Raw genomic sequence first — 23,276 nt, 5'->3', positions numbered from 1 at the left:
GTGGGGAATATGAGGAGGGGGAATTAGATAAGGGTAGTCAAAAGGCACAAACCGCCAGTTATGAGTACTTGAGATATAATGTACACGTTACCTTTCTTGAACTTAGTTCAAGAATCATCTGTTTTTCCTCCGTTTATTTTACTTAATAATCCATTTCAACTTTGCTTTCCAAGTTGTAATTTAAAACTCAGAACTAAGAAAGCCCTAATAAAAGCACCAAAATATCTAATGGAATAACAGAATTAAAAGTCAGAATACAGGGAACTCCCTGGAGGTCCAGTGGTTAGGACTCCTCACTTTCACTGGTTGGGGAAGTTTAAGATCCCACAAGCTACACCACACGGCCAGAAAGTCAGAATACAGAAAACAATACAAGGCCCAGCATATGCCTTATCCCCTAGGGATCTCACAGGCACTTTCACAAAAGGAAGAACACGCACTTACTGTTCAGGCTCTAACTAGCAGGTCAAAACCTATTTCACCTTCCTTACCAACCAGCAGTCTCTTCTGCCTTTCCAAGTTTATTAACGGCGCCATCTATTTCCCACTTTTTAGAATCCTGAGGTTGTTTTCCTCCTTCTTTACTTCTGTCATCAACTGATCAACTGGAAATCATGTCATCAACTAGAAATCAAATGCTCTTTTTCTCAATCTCGTGTTCACCTATTCTCTCCAGGCCCTACTCACGCTAGTTTCACCTCATGCTGACACCCCCGCAAGAGTATCTTAATGGTTTCCCTACCTTCAATTCCTGTGTCACTTCTCTAGTCATACTGGATACTGTTTCCAAATAATTTTCTAATAATACATTTTGTATCTGCTCAAAAACCTCAACAAAAATAATGAAAATCAAAAGGGAAGTCTCTATGCAAAAGTATCTGCAGCAACTTACTACTAAATATATAATGAAATCAAAAGAATTAGGGAACAAAATATCAAAACTCTCATATATATAAATGGACAAAAGCCTTGAATAGACAACTTGTCCACTGCTAAGAATCAGTAAGTGAAATTATGGTTAAAGGTCCCATTTCATTAGCTAACAACAAAAATATTACAAAGAAAGAGTTCAACATATTATTGAATCAGCAAAAATGATTATAATTAAAGGCTACCCAAGGCTGGTAGTTAAACTCACAGGAAAGGTGACAATGTAAATTTTAACTCTTTTTGGAAAACAACATGGCAACGTTTCAGAGTCACAAAAATGTTCACACATTTTTATGCCATGATTTAAACCTTTTAAATCAATCCTAAAAGAACAGTGCAAAAGACAGAAAATACTCTTTGTGCATAGATGATAATTATAGCACAATTTTTCTATGGGTAAACAATAGAAAAATAAAGTTAGATGGAAACAGTTTGATGGAAAACTTTCAGACATTAAAATTACTGTGGAGGCCGTGCAGTTATATTGAATACCTATTACAATATTAAGTAATGAAAAAAAACAAACATTTCTCTAAGTCTAAAAAAAACTATATGTGCACAGACTGGAAGAAGCAAATTTAAAAATCTAATGTTAGGGTGGGATTAGAAGTTATTTTTAAATTCCATCTTGATTTGTAAAATCTGAAAATAAAACAAAAAAATAATCACTTTCTACTCACGTCCCAGTTCGCACGGCCCTCTAGAAATTTCCAAACCTATACAACACAAGCACTATATAAAATTCTGATGTGCAACTAATTCTAGAAACCTTGACAAGCTGGTTTCACACAATATTCCCAAGGTAAACTTTAATCAGTCATCCTTTCCAAACTGGTTTTCTCGTTGTCCCAAACACAGCTTTTCTTAAGTACTTCATCCTTGTTCACAACCTTCATCCGCTTAGAAAGACTTCCTTTCTTCTAATTCTACATATTACATATCATTAACCTTGAAAAGTCTTCAATGATGGCTAAAAATATTTCTTTCTGTTCTGTATTATAAAACCAATTTGTTGCAAAAAACAATTAGATTTAACTACATACTGAACTCTGACAAATCTATTTTTCTCATACGCCATGATTTAAATCAAAATAAGAAGACATCTACTAGGGCAAAAGATCATATAGTTTGACGAAGGCTGCTTTGGCTGCAAATAAACAAATTCAGTAACTTTTCAAAAAATGAAACCATTAGGAAAGCAGCTACACTCAATACAGCAATTTGCTCTACTTTTCAATATACAGACATTCAGAGATAACTGTACAGTGGGACAAATTCTATCATTTTTAAAGAGACAGACATGTAATACTAACAAGGCCCATCTTGATTACTAAAGAATATTTAAGTAAAATTGCATACCAGAAATATAATTTCAACAGATAGCAGATCCAGGTCTTTTAAAAACTGGAACACCTTTCCATTTTTTCAGAGTGAGGCTCCCTCTAGAAGACAAAAGACTTTTTTGAGTATGCTATATGGCACCCCCCCAACACAAAATAGACACTTTTCCTGATGAGACCTTTGTATGTCAAATGTTTTACCATACGTTAAAAAAAAAAAAAAAAATCACAAAAATATTCACTGTGCTCTGTCATTAAAAATTCAGAAATGGGAACACCATCAATGGGTAAAAAAAATTCATAGAGATGTTCTAATTCTGAGATTTCAGCCTAAAATACCACATGTGCATGCTCAGTCACTCCAGTCTTGTCTGACTCTTTGCAACCCTATGGACTGTAGTCCACCAGACTCCTCTGTCCATGGGATTCTCCAGGCAAGAATACTGCAGTGGATTGCCATGCCCTCCTCCAGGGGATTATTTCCGACCCAGGGATATCAAACCTGCAACTCCCGTGCTGCAGATGGATTCTTTACCACTGAGGCACTGGGGAAGCCCCTAAGATATCATGTCCATGAAGCTGATTTTACACGCTCATTTGAATCCTTGACCAAATAAATAAAATATTCTGCTTTCAAAATAGTTTTTCTTCATAAAAACTTTATTAAAAACTTGACAATTGTAGAAACATTATTCTAACAATTTGGGCTCACTGAAATAGATTACAAAAACCAGTTCTATCAAAATTAATTTTCTTTCATTTATTCCTAAGAGATGATTTATAAATGTTCAGTTAATATTCACATCTAGTTACCTTCCTCTAAAGTATCATAAAATCTTAAAAAAAGACAAATGTCATGAATTTGTCTATTAAACTATTCTTAATGGTTTTCTAAATCTTTATTACATGAGCAATTACAATTCAACTCAAGTACTAAATCAAGTATTTAAAACATTAAAAAAATTTGAAAGTTAAGCTGGCACTGGTGAAATACCAATTTTCAGAAGAGAATTACTGTTAAAGAAAACATAAGTCTGCTTATTTCATGTTTTCTATATAGAAGTACATAAAGATTCATAAGAAATAGTGATAGCATACATATATCAGGTAGGGTAACGTAACAGTGATTAAACGTGATGAGAGAGGCACACAGAGGGTCTTATGAGTACAAAAGCACCTGGGAATGACCCCAGGTCAATTCCTGGATCGTGAAGATCTGCTGGAGAAGGGATAGGCTATTCACTCCTGTATTCTTGGGCTTCCCTGGTGGCTCAGCTGGTAAAGAATCTGCCTGCAATGAGGAAGAGACCAGGGTTCAATCCCTGGGTTGGGAAGACCCCCTGGAGAAGGGAATGGCTACCCACTCCAGTATTCTGGCCTGGAGAATTCCATGCCATGGACTGTACAGTCCATGGGGTTGCAAAGAGTTGGACACAACTACGACTTTCACTTCACTTTCAGGAAGGTTACATGGAAACATACTTAATCTCAACTAACTCTACCATAAAAATAATTTGTTTTTAGTAATTTGAAATGTCGCTTTTGCGTAACAGAATGTTTCACTGTATAAACACCCAACTGTACTGGAGCAAAAAAATAAATTTTAAGAATATACGCCTAAAAGGTCCAAAAAATTCTCATTTATTTTACTATGTGGGTGACACAAAAGACTGATAATTTAACCTGACTAAACAGAGACCCAGGAGATAAAGCTCAAAAAGAAAGCTAAATTATATAAAGAAAAGGGGGGCAGGAGAGGAAAGAGAGTAATAAAAGGAGAAAGTACAAGAAAAAAAGTAAGAGCAAACGCTTTGATGGACAGTGGTATGATTTCTTTGCCCTTTTGTTTCCACTTCTAGAAATTTATTCTGAAGAAATAATCGGGCATGTCAGGAAATACCTACATGCGTAGAAATTTTAGTCAGACACCAGTTCTCAGAGAATATCTTTTGTAAAACATGCACAAGGATATTTAGACATATTACTGCTATTACAAAAATTAAGAGATCTGGTTACATAAAATATGGTACATTTATCCTACAGAACACTTATGCAACTATGAACACATATGTTCCCAGTATTTCCCACAAAGAAAAACTTGAATGACAAAACGAGCACGACTAGAATGACCTTTATTTTTGTAAAACAAAACCAGAGAAAAAGAGAAATCTCTCTGAATAATATATAAGTATGGTATAAACTGCAATCACCTTTTGGTGGTGGTGATAAAAGACACTTCTCTTTTTTCTCAAACGCCCACTGACAGGCATTATTTGGATCAGATACTAAGTTTTAAGTCAGGCAGTGGCATTACAGGTGATTACCCCCTGGGGAAGCTGAATAGTACTACATATTCTATAATTTCCTTAGGAAAAAAAAAAAGAGGTTAACTTCCAAATTCTTACTGAAACATCTTTTCTATATGCCACATTTTTAAATATGGAGGAAAAAAATCATAAAAATTTCCATATTTCTTGATAAAAGTTTTAAGTACTTAATATTCTAGAAATGGGAACCGCATGAGTGGGTAAACAAATTCATGTGTGTCCTAACTTTAAGACTTCCTTCTAAAGTATCACTGTCAGGAAGCGAATTACAGATTCATTTGAACCCTTGACCAAAGACTTTTTAAACTACCACTCTTTGATTTTGTTATTTATGGCTCTACTTATTGATCCATAAAAAACCTTCCAGGCACTCGCCCCAATTCCAAACATTTTTACAGACATTAGAACTCACCTCAGGAATACTTGCAGATGTCTGTCACTGAGCTGTTCTGTTTTCTTCAGACCAATTGCTAAAAAAGCCCAAGTAAATCATTAAATCACTGGATCATTTTCTAGTCTGGAGCCCCACCAATAATACAACAATAGGGTTCAAAACAAGTATTATGAGGATCATTTTAAGCAGCTATTCAAATCAGTGTAATTAGTTGACTCAATAAAATTACTATTAATAAGCATTACATTTCCTTAACAAATAATTCTGAAAAAACTGTTACGAGTGAAAAATTGATTCAGCTTTAGTAAAGATGTCCTCGAGTAAATTTAGTCAACGTGGATTATTGTCTATATTTTACATTTCCTTGATTATTTCAATCTTTAAAATAACTTGGCCAAAAATACTTTATTCCTACCATTTCAAATGAGAGTTTTCTGAAACAGAGTACAAGATCTTGCTCATGGAGCAAAATCAATAGCTGCTCTAACAAAGTCCTATCGAGGAGGTTCTTTCATTTAATGTTTTCAGTCCCCGCAAATCCACTGCTCTTTCCTTTCGAAAAGCAGCGTGAGCCCCGTGCACTCTGGCACTGCCATTTGTCTATGGTTAGAGCAGCAGAGTCGTGCTAACAAGGGAATTCGAATTCCTCAGCACCCAAACTCAGCGTTTCCTTCTGTCTCCTCATTGCTTAACCGCGTGTGGAGCACGCGGAAACACCTTCCCACGGAGGATGGGACTAAGAACCCTCCCCTCCCCATCTTAACTGGTGAGGAACCTTCTTCAGTCGGTGGCTTTGGTCGCAGAACATGACAAGCTGCCGAAACCACTTCCAAAGGGAGGACGCACTGCTCTGAGATGAGCAGAATCCCGAAAATCCCTCACCCTCCCGAGAGGAGCCCAAACGGTCAGCCCGGAGAAGGAGACGTGCACGTCCCCTCCGCCCCTTTCTCTGAGGCCGCGTGAGATGAAGCCTCGCCCCCTCTTAGCCCGTCCCCCGCCCCCGCCCGCGACCAGCTCCCCACCCCGGCGCAGGGAGATCTCTGCTATGGCCGCCGCGCGGCCCCCTCACTTCCGGTGCCGGTGCCGCTAGAGCTGCGCCATCCCCCAGTCTACCGGACAACCACCGCTTTCAACTGACCTTTCTGAGACATCCGGACTCTTCCGACCTTCACTAGGTGCTGTCCTGGAGGAACCGGCGGATGGCTGCCGCAGTTAAATGAATTCACGGGATATAGATTCCGCTCTCCTCTCGCCAGAAACATAAAATGCGATACAGCTGCGGCCACCTCTGCCCAGACAAAATGGCGCCGAGAAGCTGGTTCAGCGCAGGCGCCTTGGAAAGACCCTGCCCCGCCCCCGTGTAAGTCCTGGCCGCAGCTCCGGGTTCGGTTTCCATGGGACACTCCACCGCCAATCCTCGTGCCGCACTGCTCTTCCTGACCCCTCAATTGACCAATCAGTGCTCAGTCGAGCACATCCGTAGTCGTATTTACCAATCATTTTTCAGGACTTGCTTACTCAATACCTGATTCTCCAGTAACGTTAGTCTTCGGAGACAGCCAATCATAAGTGGAAAATGTCCTACCTGCTGTTTTTCGCACCAATCCGTGAAGTTTCAGAGCTACATCCAATGAGGACGGCAGGTAGCGAACTCCAATCCGAAACTCTTCGGCGTCATGAGCAGCCAATTGGAGTTCGTGTAGAAGCGAGTCTGCTCAACAGCTTGTTATTTGGTGGATTGTGGCAGTAAATCGGGCGAGTGGGGAACCCGGCGCAGGAACTGCCGCCGCGGCCGGGAGTGGTGCTTCCCGGACGGGGGCCCACGGGGGTCAGCGGGCCGGAGGACTCGGGAGCTGACAGCGAGCACTTCACCCACAGTTGGTAGGTGAGCAGAAGGGAAGCGAGGGTACTGAGTGGACGAAGCGGCACTAGCAGCTGGCGCTGCTGCCCGGGGTCCCGGTGCAGTTGGAAGCTTAGGAGGTGGGGAGGGGGATGCTTGGCAAGCGGGGCGGTGAGCACCAGTGAGGGGGCTAGTCGTGGAGCAGCGGCAGCAACTGCAAGAACAGCCTCCGCAGCAACCTCCTCGGCCGCTTCCCCAGGTTCCCCGGGAAAATGGCTGTGGGGCTGGTCGCGCCGCTAAGTTTGCTTCCGCGAGGCGAGGAGCGGACTGATTAGGGAAGCTGGCCCCCAACTCCGCGGTGCGTCCTCCCGGGGTGGAGTCCGTGGCAGGACCCGAGGGGCTGGTGGCTGGTACCGCTCTGGGCTGTACAAAAAGTTGAGGCGGGCGCGGGGAGGAGGCGGCGGCTGCCGCTGTGCAGCTCCCCTCCCCTCCCACACCCTGTCCGGGCCACCTCCCCTCCTCCTCTCCGCCCCCCCCCCCCCCCAGCCCTCTCTCCCTCGCGGGTCTGCCCTCCCTCGCGCGCCTCCAGGCTGAAGGCCACGGCCCCTGCCCCATTGGGTGAAGAAGCGCTTCTCCTTCCTGACATGGTGCAGAGCGGAGGAAGGAGAGCAATGGCGCCGTGACACTCCGCTGCCGCCACCGCGGGCCCGGGGCGGGCCGAGGGGGCCGAGCGGCGGAGGCGGGGCGCGGGCCGAAGTCGGGGTATCCGGGGGGCGGCCGAGAGAAGGCTGGGCGGCCGTGCCTGCGAGGAGCCCGGAGAAGCCCAATCGGCGCTCTGCCCTTCTCCGGAGCAACCCGTCCGGGGGCACTGAGTTGAGCATTCCGGGTCAAAGTGGCTAGCGAGGCGGGGGCGCGGTGGGCCGCTGGCGAACTCCGCGGTGGAACCCGCTGCCCTTTGGCGCCGGTGGGGTTCTCGCCGCTCTCTAGGCTCCTGCGTCCTGGCTGCCCTCGGAGGGGATCTTATCCCTTCCCTGGTAAGGGTTCTGCCCCTCCCCGCTGGCATTTGTTTACTTTCTTTACCCGGGTCGCTCCCCTCCGTTGACTGATTCTGTGCCTGTCTTTCTCCTCCCCTTGGTTATAGCGACGGAGAAGATAGCTCGTTGAGCTGGAACCCCACAGATCGCCAGTGAAAATGAAGGTAAGTGGAGTCGACGCTGGTCGGAATCTCGTGCCCTGAACACTGCCTGTCGTGAGGCTGGTGCTGTGGAATGTCATTTTTTTGGCTACTCAAAATTGATTCCTCTACTAAGCAGAGCTTTCTGAAAATGAGGACGTGTTGAATGGGTAAGAGATGATTATTGTGTCTAAATGCGGTCAGTTTGGCCCCTCTCCGAAGCAGTTAGCACTTTGGACAGGCTGCTGCAGCCTTCCCATTGTTGTCCAGTGGGCTAGTATTTTTAAACACTTCCTGTGTTGGCAGTACCCTTTGCAGAAGTAAAGCTTTTGTCCTGCTTTGGTTCTTTGGGGGATTTTTTGAATTGTTTTTCTTCCCCAGTGCCAGTGAGATTTTCTAAAGAAGGAATGTGTGTATTGTGTTAGGGACATATCATTTCTTCTGAGGATAAAGTGAAATTTTGTGGCTAGAATATACTTGAAGGTGAAGGAAAACTAAATTTTGTATATTATTATCATAACTAATAGCACTTAATTTCAGTTCTGTCCTTACAGTAAATATTTTAAACATATACCCAACCTAAAAAAAATTCTTCTGAAGACAGCTGATATTGCAGACATTCTGTGATGTTTAAAGGGAAAGGAAGGTATATCAACCTGTAGTTATGAGGCGTTCAATATTTGCAAAAAGTATTTCTCATCAATTTGCATTATTCATAAATGCACTAACTTTAAATTTGATTTCTTACTCATTTACTGTTTCAGTGTATTGAGCTCTGAAATACAGTATTTTCCCAAACTTCCTCTCGCTTTCCTATCTCCTTGAAGTTTTGAAGTGACAGTGTACCTTCTTTAATGTTAGTTGGGAAAATAGAATGAAAAATCATTTTCTGCTTGAAAGTATTTCTCTAAACTGTACACTGTCACCATTGCACTTAGCAATGTTGAATTGAATTTGTTTACATATACTTAACTTTTGAAAAAAGTTGGTAAAGTGACAGACTGAGATAGCAATTATTCTGTTACTATCAAGATTAAAATGAATGGAGAAATGATATTTCTCACATCTTTCAATGTATCGTTCTGATCATGACCATTTGCTGAAAGCAGGTATTTCTTTCTGAAACTTAAAAAAATATATACCAAGATCAGTGTAATAAACTTGGTACTACTACCATCAATTCACATCTCTGCGTTAATCAGATAATTTAGACTTGAAGCTCTAAAATGCAGCACTTAGCCAATGGTTTTTCTAAATAATGCTCTCTTTGTCAAAAATATTGGCTTCATTAATTATCTATACTGTTATAGTATATCCAAAATGTTGCCTTTATGTAACTATATTAAACATTTAATTATGTACTAGTTAGTATTAATTGTAATAGCATATTTCTTTTAATTTGAAAATAAAATTTTCAGGAGGCCATAAGTGAATAACTTAAAATTCTATGAGACAATATAAATAGACTTTTTTGAATTTTTAAATTTTTTCATTTCTTAAATATATTGTAAAATTGTTGAATCATTTTGTACTTGAATGAGAAAACATTATATTTCCCTACTGATACTTGATAGTTACAATTTAAAATGTTTTATGTTATCAAGATATAGTTTATTAAGTAAAGGATTGCTAATAAAGTGCTTTAGGAATATTTTTCAAATTATTAATGATATTAATAAGCAAATAATGTTAATGTTCCTACTACTTGAAATATAGAACCTTTCAGTGAGACTTGGGGTTGGAGTTGGGGAAAACAGTAGTGACTTTACTATTTCATCTTTCTTTCATCAGGCGGCGGATGAGCCTGCCTACCTGACAGTGGGAACTGATGTCAGCGCCAAGTACCGAGGTGCCTTCTGTGAGGCAAAAATTAAGACTGTGAAAAGGCTGGTAAAGGTTAAGGTAATTTTTCTTCTTGATGCAACAGCTTTATTAACTCAATTGAAGAGAATTAGGGGTGAGGAGACTGCAAATCAACACTTTATTTATTGAATCATTACTTCACTTACTGAATCATTAATCTGTGAAAAACTGTTGTATACAAAACTGTAGGAAAGGCACATTAGGAACTGGGAAATAACTCAAAATGAGAAATTATTCCAAACTACTGCTATGAAAATACTGGTACTTCCCATTATTTGGATCTTTCCTATTTGTGGTGGGCTATAATCTGTTATCTTTCCCTTTCTTATTATTTAGGTAGAGGCAATTTCAAGTAGTTAGAAAAAGCAATAGATTACTAAAAACAAAACCATGGGAAGTATACTTTCAAGACAGCATTAAAAATGATATAAGAATTCTATTTTTAAGATGCTTTTATGGCCAGAAAAACAGTTACTTATTCTTGTACAGTATTTGGAAACATAGAAAAGTACTGAAGGAGTAAAACCAATAGTTTACTTCAGAAACACTAGTATCATTTTTATGTTTCCCCCAAGCAATTTTTCTATATAAATGTTTTTAATAATCTTAGTTATTTAGACTACAAAAGTAATCCATGCTTATTATAAACATTTTTAACATTCTAGAGCTGTATAATAAAATTCATAAAAGTCCTTTTTGATAGTATGCCAAAGAGATTTGATGTGTTCTAGATTTGGGGCTGTGCCTTTCAATAACAAGTGTTGTTTTTACTATTATTCATTGGATCATGCTCTACTTTCAGTTTTGCAATTTGCTTTCCTACAAAAATTAAGCACTGTGAAAGGAGAAATTGTTTGTCTTCTTCTGTTTGAATACCTAGATTAGTGTCTTCTACATAGTGGGTGCTTAAAATGTGTTGAATAAATGAAATGTTGAATAAATGAATGAACAGTGGGTCCAGGACCAGCATCATTAGCCTCGCCTAAGAACTGGTTTAAAATGCAAATTCTTAGGTCCCTGCCCCTGACATACTGAATCAGAAACTCTGAGGGTGGGGTCCAATGGTTGTGTCATAACAAGCCCCTAGGTGTTTTTGATGCATGTTAAAGTTTGAGAACCGTTGAACTAGAGGAATGAGATTTGTGTGGCGGGCAAATAGATTTATCTAGGATTATTATAAACTTTCTGTTTAAATTCCTATCTGATGTTGAAACTTTTCTCAAGTATTGTTAGGATATCATTTGACATTCATTAATTTCTTGTTTCATTATATCCTTTTTTTTACAATATCAGCTATACAGGATCTGCTTACCAAATATTTGCTTGGAATTCGTTTGAGAATTTTAACTTTTTGCTAGCATCATAGCTCTTTGTAGATTAACTTACTGAATTTAAAATTAATACCATGCTTGTTCCAGGAGGTCTTATCATACATAAATTAGCTAGAATCTGAAGTTTCTCCTTATTGGGTACTTGTTCCGTTTCAGTTTTCCTCTCCCATCAACCCTCTCTGTTAATATGCTATGCTTAGGGGCTCAGTTGTATCCAACTCTTTGTGACCCCATGGACTGTAGCCCGCCAGGCTCCTCTGTCCAGGAGATTCTCTAGGCAAGAACACTGGAGCAGGTGACCATGCCCTCCTTCAGGGGATCTTCCCAACCAAGGGATCGAACCCAGATCTCCTGCATGTCTCTTGTATTGCAGGCGGATTCCTTACTGTCTGAGCCACCAGGGAAATCCCTCTCTTAATAGAACAAGTTATATATGTAGGATGATCTGTAATAGAAAGGAACACTTATTTGTGACTAAATTGCTTATCATATTACTATTTAGGTTTATTTTATAAAGAACCAGAAAATGTCTGTTCTTAATTTGTTTACCTTGCATATAGGGGATAAAGTTTGATACTGTTTTTATTTGGGGGGGTAATAATCTTGGTGATGATATGAACTTTTATGACTCTGATAAAACGAAATGAAGGCAGTTTTAAAGTTTTACTGTAATCACTGCAGATTATAAATCTTGTATAGTTAATTCTGCAAATATTTATTAAGTGCTTATGATATGCATTGATACTTGCTAACTGCTGCAGATACAGTGATGAAAGAGGATTCTAGCCCTCAGGGAGCTCACAGTTAATGGGAGAGACAATAGAAACAAACATAAGACAATGTAATAAGTATCATACCAGAGGTAACCACAGGATGCTAAGAAAGGATAGATTAAATACATTTTTGTTACAGTGTTACCATAAATAGACTACTTTAAAAGTAACATGTGAACTGTTGTGCAAAAATGTTTTTTAGGTACTCCTGAAACAGGATAATACTACACAATTGGTGCAAGATGACCAAGTAAAGGGTCCTTTAAGAGTACGTATTTTGTACAGTTTAAAATCTAAAACGATTAGTCATAAATCCATACAATGATTTATTGAATTTTACACGTGTAAATACACTTTTAAATGTTAATTAGAAAACAGCAATACAAATGAGGTGTTGTGTAGTTAATATAAATTATGACATTAACAGCGTCTGTATCCTTAGTTTAAGAATGTTGAGTGTCTTTAAGAAGAGTATTTTAATACATATGAATATGAGTTTCACTGCTTTTTGTTTTGATTTCTTGGATTGAATACTTTATTTTGTTTTTCATATTGTTACCACGGAGGTTTAACTTGTTAAGTGTGCTATACTAATTTAAGTCTGAATATTCTGTTGTTCAGACTTACCAAGTAAACTATGTTGACTTAATAATTCAATTTAATGAATGCCTACATTATGTTTTCCATCCATGTCTGGCCATTTGTTTATGTTATAAATCTTTGTTATGTCAAAGTACCACTTCAGTTAATATCTGATATAAAAAGGTCTGGAAGCTGGAAGAAGTTCAACTGGTCCATCGCTCTGTATCCAGGTGAAACTTTATTTAAAAGGTCCCTTAAATATAAATGCTGAATCCAATAGTCAACATTTCTATGAAAGAAAATTGAAGTTATTTTTGTTATCTTTATGGTTTTTGGTTCTTATACTCCACAGTTTTCTTATAGGCAATATGATATAGTAAAAAAGCTCTGAAATAAGACTTAAAAGACTGGGTTCTCATCCTGGATTCTTTGCAGATTATTTTCTCTTCCTGAGTCACAATTTCCAATGTATAAAATGGGGTAATAATAACTGTCTTACATAAGCCTCAGTGTTTTGGGGCTGGAACTGCATGATAAATGTTAGAGCACTATAAATGATAAAGATCTCTGGGAATGTAAGATAAATAGATATATTTTTTTACCCAGGTCATATGGTTGGTAGGAGTGATTTAGTTTATTTATTTAAATTTGATGATGAAATTTTGATTTTATGTTTTTAGGTTGGAGCTATTGTTGAAACAAGGACGTCTGATGGATCCTTTCAGGAAGCTGTTATCAGCAAGTTGACAGATGCTAGTTGGTATACTGTGGGTAAGTAGTTAAGTAATTTAATAGAAAGGATTTAATTTGGGGGGTTTCATATATATGTACCTCTGTTTTGTAAATACATTGAAACATTATATTGGTGGAGAAATATGTACTTTTTTTTGTCAATTTACTTGATACAGGTGGGTAAAATTTTAATGACACCTTGATGGTAATTATCAATTATCTCTTTACAGTAACTTGGCCACTTAGGGTTATTTCATCCAAGAGTGTACTCCTTTTTTAGGTTATCTTGAAATTTCCCTTTAAGAAAGTTAAATTCTATGGTTATTTTTCTTCCTTTAGAAAAGTCAGTACAACTTAGTCATCAGACTTTTTAAACTTTTTCTGGAATTAAAATTGCATAGTTGCAGTCTTTTATTGTCTTGCTGCCTGCTTTGTATAAGGGTAATACAGATGTTACCATAGAATTCACAGACTGAAAAAATCCTGGCCAGAGTAGATTCAAGCGTAGATGATCATAGCTTAATTTTCTACTTTCTATGTAGTCAGGACTCTTAACACCTTTCAAGAAAGATATATATGCTACTGGGTCATTCCCTGCCAATAAAGAATCTGCCTGCCAGTATGGGAGACACAGGTTTGGTCCCTGGGTCGGGAAGATCCCTCGAAGTAGGAAATGGCAACCCACTCTGGTATTCTTGGCTGGAAGATCCCATGGAGAGAGGAGCCTGGTGGGCTACAGTCCATGGGGTCATAAAAGAGTTGGACACAACTTAGCAACTAAACAACAATATATGCTGCTAATATAAATACACTCTTAACATTTGATGCATACGCTTATGCTGACTTTAAAAAACTTTAGTGAGTAGCAACAAGTGTCGCAATACATATAAATGCAAACCTGAATATAGTACCTACATAGTTGCTGTCATTGTGCTGATGAGAATAACAACAATTAATATTTCCGAGTCTCCTTTCAGTACTTTGAAACAACGCAGTCCTGCAGATATCATCCTATCCTTGGCTCCACACTGAACATCTATGGCATTGTTTGGTTTATACATGTATGTCTTGGTATAAAAGATGTAATTATAATATTGTGGTTTCCCTGTAGAAGGAAAAGAAATGACCCTTTAGATTTATTTTTAGTTTACTTGATTTGTTACTTTGGATAAAAATCATTCATCTCTAGTTGATGCTCAGAGATGTGAAAAACAGTCTTTAGTTGAAATTGTACTTTGTACATAAGACAAAGAAAATTTGTCTTATGCTGTGGCTTCTATTAATAGTAGTAATCTGCACTATGTATCTATTATTTTCTAACCATTTTTATTCTTAGACCTCCTAGAAGTTGATGTTGGTTCACAATGGTGCTATTATTCTGAACTATATATTTTTAGAAGGGTTGGTTGTGGCCATTGATAGGTGTTAAGAGATTTAAAACTAAAGTTAACTCTCATAGATTAGGTAGATGCAATTTTGCTGTATTAAATAAAGCAGTGGTAAAAATTAAAGGAGTTGATATGTGCAGAAGCATGGCACATTATATGATGCATGTTCAGATACTAATATACATCCTGTTTGATACTTAATATCAAGGTTACATCACAGTGCTTGTGAAGTTTTAAAGATATAATGCTCAGCTTTTACAGAAGCAATACTTTCAGGTTTTCACATTTTGGACTTCTGCACCCCAGAATAATACTTCAACTATGAATAGCTATTTCTATCCTGTACATGAATGGCATTTTAGTATTAATACTTAAAAAAACTAGTTGATACCGAGCATTCTCTGTGGTGATTTTCTATGACAGGTAATTACAGAAGAAATTGTATAATTTTTTTCCTCCAAGAGCTTAGAATCTTAATTGCATGTGATTCACGTATCAAATGGTGTACATAAGACTCACATGGTGCTAGTTTTAAAAAAATGAGAATTTGAGGACCGCAGGTCTCTCCAGTTTAGCAGGTCTAGGATGGCAACCCAAGAATTTCTTTTATAAGTGCATTGGGTGAATCTAATGCAGGTCGTACACAGTTATGAAAACAGGCCACATTTGTCAAAACAGAAACTAATTTGGGAGAAAAATGCAAAATAAGATCTTTGCATCTGTGTAGTGAGACACAGTGATCAAAAAGTTTTAAAACGGTAAGAGGTACTATTCTTTTAAGGAGACTCAGTGTAGCACTCTGCTGTATAGAGTGTTTAGATATTGAAGGATGCAGACCACATAAAGAAGGATCAGAGTTAGAAAGTGGCAAAATAAAATGTGTGATCTCTCATGGATCACAGACTTCCTGTATTTATAATTGGGTGCCTACTCATCTGTTGGATTTAAATTCTCCTTTTGTAATTTTTCTTGATTTCTGAAAAGTGTTAACATAGGTAGAATCAGAAAGTTATACAAAAGTGTTATTAATGTTCTCAATGATATTTTTGGTTTTAAAAGAACTTGAAATTATCTCAGACTATTAAAAAATGAAACAAAATGGGATACCACACTAATAGTTTGGATAAAATAGGAGTTATAATCATTAGTTATCAAAAAGTTATCTGAGAAGGTAATATTAACTCTTTATATAATACAGGTATTTAATTTTTCCTATTATAACAATAAATTTTTAAAGAGATTATGGATCTACCATAACTCAATTAAAAAAATGTAGTATTACCTTGCCCTCTAAGTTTTGAATGATGAATAACACCAGTTCATGGATTTTGGACAGGGTTGGGGGAGGTTTGAGACTTGGAAATAGCTCCTCTTCCTATACTAAAACACTGCCTTTGTAGTATAGTTCATTCATTTGGCAGTTCTTATCCTTGCATTAAAGATGAGGAATATATGTAATTGTACTGTTAATCTGTCCAGTCATCAAAAATCCTGCCAAATTCAACTGTCAGTGAGACATTCTTTAAGGTTCCTTTGCTTTTTTAGAATATAAAAATAACACACTATATTTGAAAAATAAGGAAAATGTGAGGGAAACAGTGAAAAATAAGGAAAATGTAAAGGAATTAGTTGCTGTTTGCTTTAATTTATATATAAATGTACGTAGGTCTTATATCAAGTTTAACACTAAAATCTTTTTTAATCATATGTTTTTGTAACAAATGTTTTTTAAGATTTGGGATTTTTTTGTACCGTGTGCTTATTGTTCTGCATATCAGTTTTATCATATCCCATGGAAATTCTAAGTTAAAGGAGTAGAAGAGGGTTAAGATTAAACTGGTGAATGAACTGATTTTTGTAGAATGTTCTCTAGGCTTAAGAGGCTTTTAATTTGATTAGAACCTCTTAACAAGGCTTCCCTGGTGGCTCAGCTGGAGCCTGCAGTGTGGGAGACCTGGGTTCGATCCCAGGGTTAGGAAGATCCACTGGAGCAGGGAAAGGCTACCCACTCCAGTATTCTGCCGTGGAGAATTCCATGGACTGCATAGTCCATGGGGTCGCAAAGAGTCGGACACAACTGAGTGACTTTCACTTCACTTATGACAAATTTGTTATAACCAAAGTCAACGACAAAATGTTTTCAAAGCCAAGTGGTTATTCCACTGACTAGAAAAGTTGCACTGACAAAAAAAGTACTAAGTAACACATCTCTTCAGTCCCGTGATAGGCTTTAACCCATTGTTTAAATAGCCTTTTCTGAGACTTAGCATTCCTATGATATTTTATTAATATAGCTATAATTTGAACATTAATATCTTAGGTTTCCAGATTCATTAATTTTTTTATATTAGCTGCTGAGTGACATCTGTAGTTATCACGAATGATTTTATGAGTAATAGCACTATTGTTTTTACCAAGGATATCCATAATTTTAAAGTATTTATTATGTGAAATGTTTTGTTAATTGTAACTGCTAAGTCTCTTCAGTTGTGTCCAACTCTGTGGACTGGAGGCTGCCCAGTTCCTCTGTCATGAAATTCTCCAGGCAAGAATACTGGAGTGGGTTGCCAAGCCCTACTCCAGGGGATTTTCCTGACCCAGGGATCAAACCTGCCTCTCTTGCATCTCCTGCGTTGGCAGGTGGATTCTTTAGCACTGTGCTACCGGGGAAGCCCATACATATATATATGTATATATTCTTTTTATATTCTTTTGCATTGTGGTTTATCACAGGATATTGAATATCGTACCCAGTGCTATACAGTAGGACTTTGTTGTTTATCAGAGTCAGAATTCTTAACTTCCTTCCCAGTGTTCATTTTATGCCTCTGCTTCGTACCTATTTATTATCATTTTGATCCCCTCCTTAACTAAATTGTAGCTCATAGATTAACCTTCTAATTCTCGACTTCTTTATCTATAAAAAGAAGATAGTGATGCCTACTCTGCTGAGGTTGCTGTGAAGATTAGGACATAGTGGAAGATTAATAAGTAATAGCCAATTGTATCTTTGAATAGATAAAGTTAATCTGCTGTTGTTATCAGTTACTCTCCATCATCTAACAGTGCTGTGATAACAGGTAGATCTTTCATATTTAGTAGTTAGATTGGATCCCTGTTGCTTTTGTTTCTTTGAATTCTGACAATTTAGGGTTAGGCTTTGTATGCTTTTGCATTAGCTTTATTTTGTCTACTGAGATGAAGGTTATCAAGTCTTAGCTTTGTTACTGTCATCAACTTAGGTTTTAGTATTTATATAAAATATACTGACATATAATTTTTGTACTGTTCTCTTGCACTCAATCAGTAATATATTTGCATGCCATTTTTGGCAAGTATAAGACATTTTGTGCCTTATGATTACTAAATCTTATGCTCTTTTTTTTCTCTTGGCATTCTGTAATATCCATCTCGAACCAAAAATAAACTAAATTTACTATATGCACCAGTTAATTCTTTCACTCTTATCAAAGTGCCAGAGTCACTCTTTAGTGCTTTAAATTACGTGTTCTTTTAGATGATACTTGTAACATGGAAGTTACAGAGAAAACTTCATATAGATGGAGCTTCGTCATGATTTTTATAATCAAGGATGTGCTGATTAAATAGGTGCACTATATTGTTGGGTTTTCTGTTTGTCTTTTAGAACATCTTGAGAAATTACGTGGCTCAACAGACTTGTATAAAATACTCAAACACATATCTTTGTATAGTTTTATGAATTAAAGTTCTTAAACTGTTTCTCTTTTTCACTTGAAGTTGGAAGGGTTCCTAGGTAAAACTACACGATGGTGGTTTGTATCACTGTTGTCTTTGGATTTTATGTCATTTCTAACCATGATGAAGTATGCCGAAGTGGAAGTAATTTTTTTTCTTAAAAAATTAGATACATTTCAAAGGGACTATTAAAAAAAAAGAACTCATAATGTTAAATTCTTGAAATTTCTCATCAGGGCATTTTGATTTGGGGCTGCTGTTGATTAATAATAAAAATTGTGAAAAAGATTTTGTTGCATAAATTTGATATAAGTGATTGGTCTTAAACCCGCATTTTCCTTCCTCACACCTCTGTGTCTTAAATGTGGTATGTATTAGTGTATACGTGTATGTCCATTGTCATCATTTTTGCTACTGTATTATATGGCTGGCATTAAGGAAAATTGGAACTTTTAGGCTTTATTCTTTAGCATCCTTTCATTAATAAAAACATGAATTATTTTAAGTTTGATATGATAATTTCATGATTTTGAATTTTTAAAATGGTTTACAGTGGTTTATCAGACTTGATGATACCATATGAATCATAATTGTGATGTAAATGTTTAGAGCACTGTTCATCAAGTGTAGATTAGTGATATAATTGTTGGAGAATATTGTGTTTTGTCATTGTATCTGCAGGTAGTCATTAATTTATGCATCATTGACAGTATATAACACAGATGATTTTATGTAATCATTGAAAGTGAAAGTGAAAGTCACTCAGTTGTGTCCAACTCTGCGACCCCATGGACTGTGCAGTCCATGGAATTCTCCAGGCCAGACTACTGCAGTGGGTAGCCTTTCCCTTCTCCAGGGGATCTTCCCAACCCAGGGATCAAACCCAGGTCTCCCACATTGCAGACAGATTCTTTACCAGTTAAGCTACAAGGGAAGCCCTTGTAATCATTATGGTTCTTTAAATACGTGTATCAGGAGTTTTTAATTTTCTTATTTTCTCCTGCATGTAAGAGAATCTAAAACTAGGTATCTTTAGTCTAAGAGGAAGAGCTGACTGAGGTAGATAAATATTAAAGGAGTTGAGCACTCTTACCTAATTATGTTTCTAGCATGAAAAAAGTTAAGTTTATGATTTAAAGGCAGAGTGTTTACTAATAAAACAACCCTTCAAGAAAAATTCAGGATTTCAATTACATAGATAGCATGGTAAAGATTCTAAGATGTTATTAAATTAAGATGATGTAGAATTTTCCTTTCTTAACATTAATCTGTTGTGTCAAAATAGGAAAACATATAGACTTTTAAAATTAATATTAAATCTTGAAATTAATGATCATTTTTTGTGTATGTTTGCTTTTCTGTGTATGTGCTTTTTCTGTAACATATAAACATTTGTTTATGTGTACATGGCATTTTAAATATCAGAGGTAAGGATTCTGTCTTCTTGTATTTTATCTTTTCATAATGCTGGGTATCAGGTGTCTTCTGAGAACATTTTCTTTGTGAATATCAGATATTAAAATCAGTATATGTCTGAAAAATTAAACTTATAAAATTATCAAAATATATATAGCTAGATATATGGAGAGCATGCATGCTTGCTAAGTTGCTTCAGTTGTGTCCAACTCTCTGTGACCTTATAGACTGTAGCCTGCCAGGTTCCCCTGTCAGTGGGATTCTCCAGGTAAGAATACTGGATGGGTTGCCACACCCTCCTCCAAGGGATCTCCTGACTCTGGGATTGGACCTGAGTCTTTTGTGTCTCCTGCATTGGCAGACAGGTTCTTTATCACTACCACCACCTGGGAGCTGTTACATTCCTTACCGTCATATCCTTGAAATATTCACACATACTCTACAAGTAATACGATTTCTTTTTAATGTAGTAGAAGTAAAAACTTGAGAAAGTTGCTGTGCCATTATGACTTATTTTTAAGAATTAAAAAGTTTTTCATCTTTCTAATGTTTCCTTGATTCTGCTTTTACTTCTAAACATCTTTCACCCTCTTCTAGCAAAAGAAACAAGTTGAATCTTGTGACTTTAGAATTTGGCAGCAAGTATTTCTGTTATAGTGGGTTATGATGCAAAGAAGTAGAAGTGGTAGAGTAATCCAACAGCATTACCAGAAATTAAACAGTTTCTCAATGTTAGAGATACGCTATTGATAACTGTTGCCAGAAAAACCCATAATCCTTTTTTTTAAGCAAGGTTTTTGCTAATTCTTCTAGAATTAAAGGTAATTTAATATCTGTGCTTTGACTAGGTTGTTAATGGTTTAAGAAGGTGGTTCTGTATTGGTAGAAACTGAAGAAGTAAATGGAGACACTTAAGCAATTGGGGACAGCCATTAACTTGTATTTGTTTGGTATCTATAGAATGCAAAATATGGTATGTATAATTTAAAAGATTTTGAAGCGTAACTAACATAATGGTTCTTAAGCCCCAGGTAAATAGCAACAGTAGCATTCTGTGCAGTTCCAATTTTAATTAGTGTGAATAAATTCTCTGATGTCTTGTTTATTGCAGTGTTTGATGATGGTGATGAGAGAACACTGAGACGTACCTCTCTTTGCCTAAAAGGAGAGAGACATTTTGCTGAGAGTGAGGTAGAGTGCCATGCATGAACATTTTGAATTGAACAGCAGCTACTAATAAAGAGGCAAGAAGTGATTTAATTTGTCTGTTTCTTATCCAGACACTTGACCAACTTCCATTAACAAATCCAGAGCATTTTGGAACTCCAGTAATTGCAAAGAAGATGAACAGAGGAAGGAGGTCCTCTCTGCCTGTGTGAGTGTTTTCACGTACATTACAGTTATCACAACATTAAACAAGTGGTTTCTCTACAGTGGCCAAATTTGTTTGGGTGACCTTTCCATAATATCTTGTATCCTTGTTTTAGACATTTTACCTTGAGCAGACCTTTTTCTTGATTCTTGGACAAAGTAATAGAACTAATAATCACAACCCCTTTTTAAAACAGGCTATTTTTGTTTTGAGTTACTTTGCCAAATTCCTTGGCATCTCTGATGGCGCAGTGATAAAGAATCCACCTGCCAATTCAGGAGACTCAAGAGACACGGGTTCAGTCCAGGTTGGGAAGAAACCCTGGAGTAGGAAATGGCAACCCACTCCAGTATTTCTGCCTGGAAAACTTGATGGATAGTAGAACCTGGTGGGCTACAGTCCATGAGGTTGCAAAGAGTTGGATGCAACTGAGTGTGTGCACGCATATGTGCACGTGTGCGTGCACACACACATACAACCACAGGCGTGCTTGCGTGTGCATGGCAAATGCTTTAATTGATATGATGATTTTCCTATTTTAAGTGAGAATAATGTGTTTTTTTAACCTTTCTATTTCAAAGACATTTCAAATTGAAAAATTGTAATCATGATACAATAAACTTTCATATACTCATCATCTTACATTCACTGAATTATTAAAACTTTTTGGCATATTTGCTTTATATTTCCTCTCTTTATATACATATGCTATTATTTCTTAATAATAGTGATTTTAATGGGCTGAACCATTTGAGAGGAAGTCACAATCATCATCACTTACCCCTCGTTTGTGTAGAAATACACAGACATTCTCTTATATAACCAAAGTATGATTATCAAATTCAGAACAGATAGCACTGATAGAATACTATTATCTGAAGTTGCCACCTGTCCCAGTAATAGTCTTTATACTATCTTCCGTTGCCAGGATTCAGTCCAAGATCACGCATTGCATTTAGTTTTTGTGGTTTTTAAGTCTCCTTTAACCTAGAAGAGTTCCTCAGCCTTTTTTTCATGATGTTGACATTTTTGAATAGTACCGGCCAATTGTTTTGTAGACTTTCCCTCATTGTGAGTTTGTCTAATTGTTTAGTTATCAGATAGGTTAACTGATGTGTTTGATGAGATCTTTTCGTAACCTTTTAGAAAATTGGAGTGATTATCAGGCATCTGGCATGCATAAAAAGTCGAAGGGCAGTCTCTTAAAATGTATTTGGCACAGTAAGTATTTCATGATGATAGAGCTTTTCTGTCCCAGCCAGTGGTTGGCATGAGAGTGTAAGTCCTGGTTCTCATTGATCTAGTGGATAGCACAGAACTATTTCTGTGGGACCAGGGAAATATCTATTCCATTCCAGTGTGGATGAAGAAGCTATTACCCTGGGATAATAACTGTATCAAAATGGTTTATGTTAAGATCATGATAAAGTTATTCTAACTTTTAGTAACGAAGATGAAAAAGAAGAAGAAAGTAGTGAAGAGGAAGATGAAGATAAGCGACGTCTCAATGACGAATTATTAGGAAAAGTTGTAAGTGTGGTATCTACATCTGAGAAGAGTGAGTGGTATCCTGCTTTGGTAAGTATAGTATTTTGCAAGTTAATTGGCCTTTTAAAATATTTGTTTAATATGAATTTTTAGAAACTTAAAAATATTTTGAGAGTGTTACATATATTTAGTTTGGACTTCTTGCAAAATTAAGCATTCCTTCCCCAGTCCCACGTACTTCACTGTCTTCTTTTGTTATTTCCTTTCTTTAATTCTCTATAACCAAATATTTATTGGGGTTTTTCAGTTTTTCCTTCAAAATGTGTCCAGTGGTCTCTTTTTTACTCTGTTCTCATTACGTTTTTTTACCTGATACATACTGCTTACCTCCAGCATTGCTTAACTTGATGCCTGAATGCCTTCTTCACTAAATACAAACTAATTCTCTAGAAGTAACTTTTTATAGAGAAATTTTACAATACTGGTTTAATCACGATAGTCCCAGTCTCAAAAAAAAGAACCCTGCACTGACTTCCATTAGGATCAATTTTGTATTCTTTAGATGGACCTGTGAGGTCATCCCTAGTTCTTAGTTTGTTTCCCATTTTC

General features: G+C 37.1%; 1 protein-coding gene across 1 annotated transcript in view; it reads left to right on the top strand.

Moving 5' to 3' along the window:
* Positions 1 to 8,023: 8,023 nt before the first annotated feature.
* Positions 8,024 to 23,276, top strand: part of ARID4A (AT-rich interaction domain 4A) — a 57,324-nt gene continuing 42,071 nt past the window's right edge. Inside the window, exons 1-7 of the mRNA XM_068992229.1 lie at positions 8,024 to 8,029; positions 9,797 to 9,907; positions 12,175 to 12,240; positions 13,235 to 13,325; positions 20,919 to 20,998; positions 21,088 to 21,182; positions 22,625 to 22,757. Of these exons, the coding sequence (XP_068848330.1) occupies positions 8,024 to 8,029; positions 9,797 to 9,907; positions 12,175 to 12,240; positions 13,235 to 13,325; positions 20,919 to 20,998; positions 21,088 to 21,182; positions 22,625 to 22,757 (582 nt within the window). The remainder of the gene's footprint in view (positions 8,030 to 9,796; positions 9,908 to 12,174; positions 12,241 to 13,234; positions 13,326 to 20,918; positions 20,999 to 21,087; positions 21,183 to 22,624; positions 22,758 to 23,276) is intronic.

This window comes from Capricornis sumatraensis, chromosome 2, assembly GCF_032405125.1.
Source record: "Capricornis sumatraensis isolate serow.1 chromosome 2, serow.2, whole genome shotgun sequence".
NCBI lineage: Eukaryota > Metazoa > Chordata > Mammalia > Artiodactyla > Bovidae > Capricornis > Capricornis sumatraensis.
This window is presented reverse-complemented; position numbering and strand designations above follow the sequence as displayed.